The sequence below is a fragment of the Coloeus monedula genome (assembly GCF_965178545.1).
Source record: "Coloeus monedula genome assembly, chromosome: 14".
Lineage (NCBI taxonomy): Eukaryota > Metazoa > Chordata > Aves > Passeriformes > Corvidae > Coloeus > Coloeus monedula.
In genome coordinates, this window is record NC_138794.1 from 15,686,629 (window position 1) to 15,699,436 (window position 12,808).

The window sequence follows — 12,808 nt, forward strand, 5'->3', positions numbered from 1 at the left end:
ATGGAACAGGCCTGCTTGGTGTATTCGGTGATGTTGATCGCTGTGCAGCCTTTTGGGATGGCCAGCTGATCATTATTGCAAACACCAGTGCTACCATCTTAAAGAAGTCCTCTTTTCCTGCTTTGTGGCTGAAACAAACCAGAGAAATAGGCCTCTACAACCTCACTTATGGTATTTCTTTGATCACAGCTGTCTCAGAGGTTGTCTGTAAAAAAGAATGCCATGAGCACAGGAACTGCAGGTGTCTCCTGTGTTCTGCTGAGCACTCAATGTCTGACAGCTGAAGCAGAAACTGAATTTCAGTTTCCTGCTTACAAAGGAGTGCTTGAGTTCTGTCTCTGGGCTTTCCAGTGTGGAAGAGGCAGGGCCCAGAAGTCACCGAACCCTACAAGCATGTAAGGTACCCCACAGCCCCCAGTCGGTGTTGCCACTTAGAAATTCACAAGCATTATTTGCACACACAGTGGCTTTGATGATTCTGCGGATGGTCTCATTGTGTCCTCCCAAGAAATCCATTAAAACTGATCCAGTTTCTATACAATATCATTGGTGCTCACTTCTAAGATCTAAACTATCATTTCATGCTTTGTGACAGAAAAGGACCAAGCACTGAACAACGATTGTGCTTCCTTTTGTTTCTCAGCTTTTGGCATTTTCCACAAAGATACAACATTACCCAGTAAATACCAATTCACTCAGACCAGTGGAGTCCGGTTGGGACTCTCCATTTCCCTACCCCTTACCTTGCCATACTGGTTACTTCAGTCTCCTACTGCAGAAATGAACAGCTGAAAATAAAATAAACCTTTCGATCACTGCTCAATGCAAGTGTCATATCATACTCTCTTTTTTACAGCACACACAATAGCACAAACTGATATAGTACACCCTAGTGTCTTTTGTGCCCCATCGTCTGAAAGTATCAAAATGCTTCTTAAATGTGAGATTTTTTTTCTGTCAGAGTTTATTTTCCTAATTATTTTTTATCACTGCCACACCAATACCTTCTGCCATTTTGTGTGCAATCATTAGTTACAACAGCACCATGGGCAATGTTTTGGCATTTTTGATTCTTGCCACAGCCAGTCCAGGAAGCTCAGTGACACAGCACACTGCTGTCACTAGAAGTTACAGTGCTTTCTCAGCCCTCCAAAGCTTCTTGCTGTGTTTCTGAAATGTCAAAGTTGCTGACTACTGACTCACAGGTAAAAATGGCTTCTTGACTTTGTTTAATATTCAAGCCTTGCCTTCATCTTTTGCAAAAGTACTGCCAAATGTAAGCCACTGGAGCATTTTTATTTTTTTTACCAAGTCTTAAACAGCTTATTAGTGATGTTGATACAAATTCAAGCAATTACTTGATTTGTCCAAACTAAAGTGAGCTAAAGGGATTCTGAAGATGAGGCTACACATCTGATACTCACTCTTTTATTAAGACACCAGGAGACGTGGTGAAAACAACACTGTGCAAACATTCACTGGAGAGTGTGGCTCACTTCTGCCAGAAACCTTTCATTGCCTCCCTCTCTTCCTATCTTCTGCAGTTCTGCATTACTATTAACCTGATACCAAAAGAGACTGTGTTAGGCATGCTTATCTTTGAGAGAGCTTCAGGCCATAGGCTTTATAATTCTGTCCCCTTTTATTCCATTTTCTTTCCAGAGGCCCCCTCTAACCATGAAACCACTAAGGAGGAACCACAGGAAAGCATCAGTACAAACTGACAGATTCCATCGAAGTATAGGATTGTGGATACAAGCACTGCAAGAACGCAGGCAGAGACATCTGTCATTGTCTCTGTTTCCTTTTTTTCCTTGTTTCTTCAGTTTTATTGGAAAACGAACTACTTACATAGCCAAAATAAAATTACATCTTTTCATCTTACAGCTGCTGTGCAGTAACTGAAATATAGAGAGGGGCTACATGGCCTTTTCCTTTTCCTGTTCTCACAGCGAGCTTCCTGAGATGATATAAAATAATGTTACTTCCCTGAAGTCCACAGAACTCCTGTGGTTTACAACTTTTTTATCTCACTCACTGGATCTAAAGCAGAAGTGTATGAAAAGAGAAAAAATTACTGAGCAAACGTGTGCAGGAGAAGTGCTGATGAAATATCTGCTACTATAAAACTGCATGTTCAGATCTTATCATGGTCCTTGGAATAGTAAACTAATTTCTCTCAGATAAAATTCCTCATATCTCCCACTAATAAAATTCTTATTTCAGATTGCCCCATTTTGCATGTTGCAGTCTTCCACTATTATTTGGTTTACAGCATCCTTTTAATTAGAATAACAGTTTTTACACTAGTTACAAAAAAATGTTGCTATAGCTCAATTTTTTCTTTATTTTGGCCGTGCAAAATAAAACATCAGTCTAGCATTTGTATAAGAACTTTGTTCTATTCTGTTTAAAGTTCCTGTTAACAGAGTCCATAAAACTATTTTCCTTTCACAAAGCATTTTAGAGTTTCATATTCCTGTAATTTAAAACAATGAGCTATTTTGGGAAGGGCAAAGCAGGGTGGATTCCATGTAAAATTATTCTGCTGGTATGCATTTGTAGCTAAACAAAACTCTAAATGATGTTATAAGAAAACAATAAAAACCTCTGCCAAAAACCAGGCTGTATTTCTTGAGTGGATAGAAAAATAGTGCCATAACAGAGGGAAAAATTCTCACCTCAGTCTGTGGGACAAATGCCTGCAGGTAAGAATACATCAACAATATAATCAAAGAAAATTAAATAAGGAGGTAGGATCTATTTCTATTACTTTTTTGTAATCTCAGTTTCAAAATTCTCCTCCTTTGGTGAGAACAAGTCAGGTATAAGATGTTCAACAGAGGTGAATTTGAGATTTACTGTTTACTTACATAAATCCACTTTTCCACTTAATCAGAAAAAATAACATGCAATAAGTAACAATGAACAAATAGGCAGGTAAATATATATCATTATAAGAAAGAGTTGATAAATGAGCACAGTATTTTGCATAGTGATTTTCCATAAATTGTTTTTGTTCTACAAATCTAATGTAATGACTGAAATTCCTTGCAAAGGAGACAGACCTCCTACCCCTGCTACCTGCAAAGAGGTTATTTACTACTGTTAGTTCACACAGCTGCATTTGAGATTTGCAACCCTGCATTGAAGCCAAAGCTGGTCCTACTGGGCAGCTAGAATTATGTCCACATGACAAATACTACACACCCTGCTCTTGAACATGCACAGATAGTGACTTTCATACTGTGTGCAAAACAAGACAATTTTTTTTTTTTTTTACTTCTAGTGAGCTATTAGAAAGTCAGAAGTGCATTTTGGTTCATAGTTATGATTTAAAAGAGAGTAATATATGAACCATAACTGGTTCTATGGACTACATAGACATCTGCCGAATATCACTAACTTTTCTTTTGCATCAAAAAGACTTTCTATTACAAGTAACCTTCACAACATTGCTCTTTCCCAAATGAAGAGGAAGCTCATAGGGTTCATCCAACCAAAGGAGTAAGTATTCATCCAAGCAAACCTCCTCCCGAGCCCCCGCCTGCCCTGAACCCCCCTGTGCCACATTCCCAGCCCGGTACTAACACAAATTCTCAGTGCAGAACGGCAGAAGGACGGGAGAGGCCATGGACCATGGGGGGCTTGTTTACGGGCGTAAGTTTTACATGAAAAGCACTCCCACACAACAGCAGCTGCTCTCAGAACAAGGCTTTAACCCAACAGATCATTTGAAAAACAAAGTCCGTCCCTCTCCCGGCCATCAACTGTACACGCCATTACCCGCTCACAGCCGCCTCTGCCATCGGGCCCGGCTATGCACACGACGCCGAGCCGCTCTTCTCTGTCCAGAGATCCCAGGAACGTGGTGAGTAGTGTCCTGCCCGCTCACGCCATGAACACAAAACACGAGCAGCATCAGATCGTCACCCACAGAACCCCCGACCACCACCGTGCGCACTGTCCACGCCTGAGGGAAGCCTCGCCCAACATGTAAGGGCCCTTCCCATTGGCCGGCCCTCTCCGAAAAGCGCCTGAGGGGGCCGGGGCAGCCAATCACAGTCCTCGTCTCTCCCGGGGCGTTCTCCCCTCACACCGGGCAGGCGGTGTGGGCCGCGCTGAGCGCGGGAATTCTCAGGATTTGCCGAGGTCCTTGTCGGCTCTGCCAGCAAGTCTGCCCCGGCCGGGGACAGGCCACACCGGCCCCTCTGACTCCGGGGAAGTCACTGCTATACAGCGGGAAAGAGCACGGCCAGAATAGAGCGTGACGGGCCGAGAGAGCGTCGAGGAGAGGCGGTAGGAGAGAGGCCTAGCAGGGCTGAGGGCACAGAGATACTAGGGGGCCTTTGGAACCCCCGTCAGTGCTGGGGCAAAGCCTGCTGGTGGCTGGCGACCAGGATAGTCCAGGTCTTTCTTTTACTGTACATTTTCTGATAATTGTCCTTGATGCTGGAGTTAAGACTAGGAACTTGTACCTAAGCATTGCCCTTTCGTCATTTCCCTGAAAACGGCCCCTGTTCCTTCTCAAACTGAGAGAGCTGCAAGGTTTCTTCTCTGAATGTGCTGCTAAAGAACCACCAGGTAGGTCTACTTAAGCAATTCTTCTCTCTCAAGAAGGAGGTTGAGCTTGAACAGAACAAAAATTTCTTATGAGAATGTTTTCCACAGAATTCCTTTTTTTCTAATGGGTAAGTCTCAAGCTCAACCTTGTTATTTGGAAATGTGTTAACATTTCCTGTAGATCTGCTCAGCAGAACAAATGGTATGGTACGGTATGTCTGCATCAAAATGATCTGTCTCGATTCAACATTAAACCACATCCTCCTGCACTGGTTGTGCCTTATTTCCCTCTGCTACAGAGACTGCACTACAGGCTGTCCTGTTCCGAGCAGACATGGGGCACTGTGGCAGGCACAGGTTACCCATAAGCCTGGCCCTGAGGGGCAGTGTTGTATGGGAACATAAATCCTGTTTTTTCACAAAGCACAGTGGTAGCAGAAGCAGACTTTACTCCTGAATGTGGTATTTCCACATGTACGAAACCAGCTTTTTGCTCAGCCTAACACCAAAACTATTTGGGTTTCTGGAACAGATGTTCACTTCCTGTTACACCCCCTCAAACTCCACAAAAATTTTCCTCCAGAAAGAAGTGCTTCCAAAGCAACCCTCCTCTGATCATCTCTGTCTCAGAGAAAAGGGCCATCTTTGCTAAAGACATGAATTTCATAGGAATTAGTCTGGAGAAGCATGTTCCAGCAAAAGGTAATAGGTATCACAAGTGCTTTCAGATCTCCATTTAGATGCATTTCTTTACTTCTGCTCTCTAAGTTAGTCACAAATACAACTCTCTCGTTGGTTCAGGCATTAATCGCTATAAAACTGGGATGTATCTTTTATAAGGAGAAAATAATAATGAAACCAAATTTATTTGCATTTGTACTTTTAAATAATTCAGAGGCTGCAGAATGCTAGAGTTTTGACAGAAAGGAAGGTGATTTCAAGTGTGTTCCCCAGCAGTTAGTTAAACCTGTCACAACCCATTAAAATCCACATCCGAGCTCCATCTGTGTAGCTGCGGACCAAACTGTGCAGCCTCGCTCCTTCCTGTCATTTGTATCAGTTCCAACTTCACAGCGTTTTAATCTGGTAACAGTTCAGCGCCTGTTAAGTTGTCCCTTGCAGTGCAGGTCTAACACGGATGTTATCGAATCGCTTACGTCCGTCAGAGGGTGCAGGGGAGGGAGCGAAAGGCCCGGGACCGGCGGAGGGGTCCGCGCGTGCCGCTCTGCGCGCTGCGGCCGCGGCGGGGGCGGAGGGTGCCGGCCGCGCGCGCCGCCAGCCAATCGCGCGCTTCCTCCCGTCGGCGGGCGCTGCCCCCCGCGCGCGCCGCCCACCTGCTGGCGCGGGCTGCGGTCCCGCGCTGACGTCACGCCCAGATGTTCCCCAGGCCACGCCCCGCGGGGTCCGGGCGGCTCCGGGCAGCGATAACGGGGCGCGCCGGGTCCGCTGTCACAGCGCGATGGGAGGGCTGCGAGACCGCATCGCCAGCTCATTGCCTTCTTGAGAAAACGGCATTAATCCATACTTCGAGCAACAAGCTGCCAGTTCCAGGATCTGTCTGCTGTTCTTTTTCTCTTCCATTGGACCGCCAACGCTTTTTCGATTTAGTGACAAGCTGGGTGTGATCGTCATGAACAAAGTGTGGGTTTGATGGCTGCTAAATCAGCCTTTACTCCTACAAACCGATCCTAAGAAATAAGGGAGGGAAAAGTCTGCTTGTGTAATCTTTTTAAAAAGGGAAAGAGCACTGTTGTGTTTGGTTTGTTTTTTCTTTTTTTTTGTCTTCGTCTGTTTGGATTTTTTTTTAAACTTATGAAAAATGGCAGCAGCAGCATACGTGGATCATTTTGCAGCAGAGTGCCTTGTTTCTATGTCAAGTCGTGCTGTTATCCATAGTCCCAAAGGGGAGCCTGATCCCCAACTTGATGCAGCAATACTTCCTTCATCCAATGAAGAAGATGGACGGGAAGTCAGAGAAACCGGGAAAGACAATGGATCATCATTACTCGTGGTAGCTAGCATTTTAGCAGATCTGAACCAACATGTCCCAAACTCACCTGCTCTAAGGATGGAAAAAAAAGAGACGCTTGATATAACAGAACAAATACACATTTCTATTGCTCCTGAGGAGTTTGGGGAAGAAAGTCTGTCTTCAGCTGGTAAGCATGGAGGAGAAAGAGCAGCCACACCTACTAGCCTGGCTGCAGTAACTGAGCCAAGCCCCAGACAAAAGAACAAACGCATAAGAAGCTGGACTGACCCTGGATCACCCCAGAAAAAGCACAAATGCCACTATGTGGGGTGTGAAAAAGTTTATGGCAAATCTTCCCATCTTAAAGCTCATCTAAGGACCCACACAGGTTAGTTACAATCCAGCCAGAGATTTATTTGTTACAGCTTGGTAATTAAAATGAAAAACAAAGCCAAACAAACTTTTATTTGGCCACTGTTATGGTTTCACCTCTCGGAACTCAAGCTCGAGAAAACCAAACAACAAAAAAAGCCCCTCTGGGAATAAGCCCTTACTGGGCATAGATTCAAAGCTAATGTTGCCCTTTTTTATTAATGTCACAGGGAGCGGCATGTGGGTCATCTGTGTGGATTGTACCAAGCTGTAATTTTTAGCTGCTGGCCTTCTTGTTCTGTGTGTCTCCTACTTCCCTTTCCTGTACTTCTTACCTCCCCGGTTTTCCTACTCCATGCTCCAGTCACTCTCTTTATAGCAGCTTATCACTTCCCATGCAAGTATCAATACTCTTGATATTTTAAAATTAAATGTTCTAGAGGCACCTACATGGCTGTGTGTCTGTTTCTTTCTTTAGCAGACACTTTGTGAAAGCTAGAGTAAGCAGAAGGTAGATGAAAGGCTGAACATGAGTCACAAGGAGACACCATAAGTGAGGAGAGAGGGGGATATGGGCAGTGTCTGAAAAGCTTCTGGCAGCTGGGTAAAACCGAGTTCAAAAGAAAAAAACATTTGAGTGCAGCCAGTAACTTGTACTCATCAGTGTTCAGTGCTTACTTTTTGGTGAAGACTGAGCACTTTTTTGTTGGTACTGTAATTTATGAGACACACCCACAGAAAAAGTGGAAGTCTTGCAAGCGTTGTGAAAGTTGCACTGAAAGTATTAGGAGGGCCATCTTGAAACAGGCCCCATGACTTGCCACACCTCACGCCTCTGCTTGGTGCCAGGAAATGGGATGGCTTCCAGTCAGACAGGGGACACCAAAAATTGAGGAGACCAATCTCTGCTGAAGACACCAATCATAGCACATGTGTTGAGGCACCACACCAACTAGAGCAGACTTGTGCAAGCTGTTCCACTGAGTAATTTCAGATGGCAAATTAGTTTACTAAGATGTGTGGTCAGTTCTCTTACAAAGAGCAGTCAGAATGAGATCGTCAGAACTAAACATGACATAACTCCTGAGCAGTTTTAGCTCTGAGGTGTTAGCCTCACCCATGCTGGCCCTACTTTCAGTGTACCTTCAGCTTTTTCTGTTGCCTTCCTGAGATAAAGCAAGAGCCTTTCTAATTTGACAATATTCTTTGCTTTCCGTGGGAGAGAAGAAAGCCCCATCAAATTTGAGCATATGGATGGACAATTCCCTGTGGCACACAGCCAAAGGAACAGCGTGTTCCTGGCACCCCAGGCAGCCTGTCCTGCTTTGCACTGTGTAACTGCTTTTTGCCGCCTTGGGAGTTATACAGAAAAGGTGTTTCCACTTGGCTTGCAGGGAATTGTCTCCATTAATTTTCAGTTCTTTAGCATTCTTATTGCTGGCATTTGCCATTGTACTGAAAGCAAAAGATAAATTTAGCAGCGTTTCTGGATTCCTAAACCAACCAGAGACCAAGAAGGGGAACTCCAACCCCTGATAAAAGAGAGGAGGGCTTGGCATGCCCGCCCTACTGGGAGAGGAGGGAGGGCAGGACCAGCGGGGAGTGTCGCTCCAGGCTGCCGGCAGAGCGGAGTCATTCGGGGACGCTGGCTCGCCTCCAAGTTCTCTTTTTTTTCTCTCTTTTCCTTTTTTTTTTTTAACCCTTCATTTCCTGTATTTCTTTCCGTGACTGTAGGGCTCAACTGGTTATTGCTGTAGCTAATGGCACTAAGAGAGCACGTGTGTGTGTCTGAGAGCTAAAGGAAAAGCAGGGAAGGGACTGTTTTTGCCCAGGGAGTGGCAGGACCCTCGGGGACTACAGCTTCTTTGTTTTCTTTCGTCTCCAGTGTCTGTGTGGGAAGCTTTAAGCAAAGCTGCCAAGTTTCCCTCCTCACTGGCAACAGGTCTGTCTCTGGACTGAGTTTTAAACAGGCTTAAAATGCCTCTTACTCTCCTTGCAGAATGTTTTCTAAGGTGTTTGAATTTTTTTCTATCTTTAAAAGAAATTGTGACAGTCTTGAAAAAGGTTTGTAAGACATTAAGAGTTAAGCTAACAAAACAAATGATCACTCCCAGGACTGGTAAATGTCTGTTCTTACAAAACACATCATGGTGTTCTACTGCTTCAGAACGAGGGCTTTGGGTCTCCTCTGCTCTCTAGTCATCCTGAGCTAGTTAACTAACATATCCATCCGCCCAGCTGTCAGATAGACAGGGTGATGGCTATCCACCTCACAGAGCAGTGGTGAAAGTACTCCAGGTACACATGGAAGCTGCTTTAAACAGCTATCCAAATAACTCCCAAACCTGCTTGCTAAGAACAGTCAAAACTGCTATGGAGCAGAACTTCTTCCATGTGCTGTATGACTAGATGAGCTGCTATTTAGGGGTGACCAGAGGGCTGAGAACAGCACTGCAGGCTAGAAGATAACTGTTGATCATGCAAGAGGTACTTGAACAGAACAGTTTATGAGTTGCTTTAGAAACTTGCTTGTCCTTGTCTGCTGCTGTGCTGAGAAAATAAAGGCTTTGCTCTTCATGGTTTGAGGAAGGATAGACTGGATCCTTGAGCTTATGTCAAAGAGATACAGAGCCTTCCAAGTACTATTGCATCAAATCCAGCCCAAATTGAGAGGGAATGAGAGCTGGTACTATTTTCCAGCTGTTTGGTGCTCTGTGTGAAATCCTTCTGATAGTTATAGGCAGATATCAGAGCTTAAATATGTAAAGTAAAAACCATAGTGCACAGGATGCTAATTCTCCTATTTAAAGCAGAAGAACCAAGATGGAAGTGCCAAGAGCATCTGCTTTTTGTCCTTTACTCAGTGTACAGCGTTTTTCAGTACTCCTATTAGGACAAAATGTGCTGGAGCAATCCACAGTTTGTTGTGTGCTTTTTTCGTATACTACTGGTTAATCTGTCTCAACCTTATGAATACTTCATCTTTATTACACTGCAAACCCTTGAACCAGGCAAAAATCTTTTGTCACCAAAATCTTCTCTGTTCTCTCCACCAGCTTTCAAAATTCCCATCCCCCTATGTTTCTTCTCATGTTTATGTTTTCTACTCTAGGCTCTTACTTAATGTCCTGGAGTTCCAACATGATCATCAGCCACAAAGCCCTTGAAGTTTTAATATTTACCAGAAGGTTATATTTAGTGCCAGTGGGTAGTTGTCAAGTCTGATTATTTTTCCACTAAGGCTCCCGTGGATCTCAAAAGCTCTGTTGTGGTCCACAGAGGCAGCACCCCCGTTTGTCCCAAGCTGTACTGACCCCACTGATACAAAAAGTTTCACTGATGCACTGATTTCAAAAATCCTCTCCCCCGAGAAAATTCCTAAACACAAAGGACTTGCAAAAAATCAGCTAAATAATGTACATGACAGAGCTCTCCTTCATCTAAGCAGGTTTTCAGCACAGAGGTCTGGAAATTTTCTGGAGTTACTGGAAACCAGTTGGTCTCTTGATGCACCAGTGAAAGAAGGGAGACAGTACAGAGCCTAATAGCAATCTACAGGCTACAGTCTTATAGAGCCTTGTCCAGGACTGCTGTGTTCTGAGAGGCTGTAGAGAGTCCCAGCTTATTGCATTATATGACGTATTTATACATTGAGAAAAACTGATGGGATTTTCGGCAAGTATCACAAGAATCCTATGTATTGCATCTCCCCATCAAATCATTGTGACTTCTCAAGCTTTTAGCCATCTGCATTAGCACACCATCACCATCATGAATGCAGAGAAAGTACGAAATAAACCTTCATTTAACTCCATTGAACTGTCCTTCTAAACTTACTAGTTATAAGCACTAAGCAGCACATCTTAACAGAGAAACAGCTTTTCAGTCAGTCATCAGAATTAAATGAGTCTGCACAAATTAGCAGGAGCTAAGGAGAAGGGGGCACCAGTCTCAGCTTGGAGTCTTACTTAGTCTTGCAGCAAAACCAACTTAGGGGCCATGCGGCTTAACAGTAGCTCTTCTGTACTATTGCTAAACCAGCTCTATGTGGCTGTTGGAGCAGAGGAAGAAGCAAAGGCCTAATTATATTATCCTTGCTCATAGATGTCAGGTTAGGACTCATCCAAGAGAAGGTGGTCAAGACGTATGTTGATCTCTAGCTGGCAGAGTGAGCTTGGGCAGCTATGTGTTCTGCCTGCTCAACCCTGCAATTGTGGAGGATATATTATTTGGCATCTGTTGTTCCTTTTAGTCTAACCCTTATTTATTAGCTGAATTGAAATAGGTAGAAAAGACCAACTTATTTCCATTTCTTTACATTAAATCTCCATAATCACATATTTGAGGATGACACTAATGAACCTATATGAAAAAAAGCTCTTTTTTAGCTTATGCGCCCTTTTTTCCCCATCAGTTATTATATCTTGTTTCCCTGGGCAAAATTTCTCTGATGACTTTGTAGCTAGTGTATGTGAAGATGGAGAATTTAATAATGTATTTGTCATTTGAAAGCAATCTGAGAATAAAGCAATCAAACCTCACTGTGACAAGTATGACAAGAGCATAACAATTAGGCTGGACAAACAGGAGGAGTATATCGCTTGTGTTCAGGCTGGTAAAGAGGCCTTTATATAAAGTACAAATAATCCATTTTGGTTTTGATTTCACTTTCAGTTCTAGTAAGTCTGATTTGCTCACACTATGTTAATTCAAAACAAAACAGTAAAGCACAGCTTCCCTTAAGTTCTGAATCAAGATGCTATCCATGTGTGTAGAAACCAATCAATAATGTAAGAAGGAAGTTTTTCTATCATTGAAACAAACTTTAGCACCTGGCAATTGTAATTACCAGAAACATAACTAGTTAAATAAAAAAAAAAACCATGGACTAGATTTGACTGAGATTTCTTTAGCTTGTCTCTAGGCACACAGTGACTCTTGAAGGGGTATATGTGTATGTGTGTAGCAAGTGGGCAGTGTTGGTGAAGACCTGCGGCTTTGCAGGAAAAGATTACAAGAGAAAAAACCCAGTCTAGGGCCTTCTGTGCCACTCAAGAGCAGTGCAAAGCAGGACTGCAGACAGCTCTTGTGTACAGCAGGATGAAATGAGTAGTGCTGGTGCTTCAGTCCGTCCTCCTGAGCTGCCAGTTGGGCTGCTCTGCATACCAGGACTTATGGGGAGCTGCACTCCCTCTGAACAGGATACCAGAGAAAATTGGAAAGGCCTTTCCCCAATGTGGATTTCCCAAAGGCAAAAGGACAGACTAAATGAGTTTGTCCCTCTGCATGTTGGGCCTCCTGGGTTAGATTTCTTGTGTTAAAAGTTAGAAACAGCTCACAGGCTCTGCATGCTTCCCTCACTCTCATTAGCATACACCCAGATTATCCAAAAGCTGCAAGATGACTTTAGGCTGTTGTGGTCCTTAAGTGCCTTCCACCTCCTTACTTTGCTGAGTGCATCAAAATATTTTCTCTAAGGTTTTTTTTCTGAGATGGACCCAAGTGGTGGCTTCTGGACAGATTCAAATACCAGCCTCATGAAACAGTTGTCTCTCCAGCCTAAGGCATAAGCCTTCTTTCTCAGTGTTAAGAACTTCAGCAGCCTGTTACTTTTTTTCTGAAAACTGATAATGTTAACTCTTTTAATAAGCCTATATTTTTAAAAACAATACAGATTTTCAAAGCATTGTTTGTGTTTCCTCTGAAAGAACTTCACAACTCCTTTCTTACTTCCTCTAAGAACATTTCAACACGTTAAAAAAAAAGTCAGTAGAAAACATAGAACAACTTCCTTAAAAGCCCTGCCTAAGTCCTCACCCTACAATGCAATTCCCAAGACTAAAGTTCTTTTTTAAAAGCATTGATTCTAAGCCTGGATTAAACAATCTATGTTCATTGAAG

At 43.5% G+C, this 12,808-nt stretch overlaps 1 protein-coding gene across 1 annotated transcript in view; it reads left to right on the forward strand.

Moving 5' to 3' along the window:
- Window positions 1-6,311: 6,311 nt before the first annotated feature.
- KLF13 (KLF transcription factor 13) overlaps window positions 6,312-12,808 on the forward strand; it is a 29,459-nt gene continuing 22,962 nt past the window's right edge. Inside the window, exon 1 of the mRNA XM_082290380.1 lies at window positions 6,312-6,923. Within this exon, the coding sequence (XP_082146506.1) occupies window positions 6,383-6,923 (541 nt within the window). The 5' untranslated portion in view covers window positions 6,312-6,382. The remainder of the gene's footprint in view (window positions 6,924-12,808) is intronic.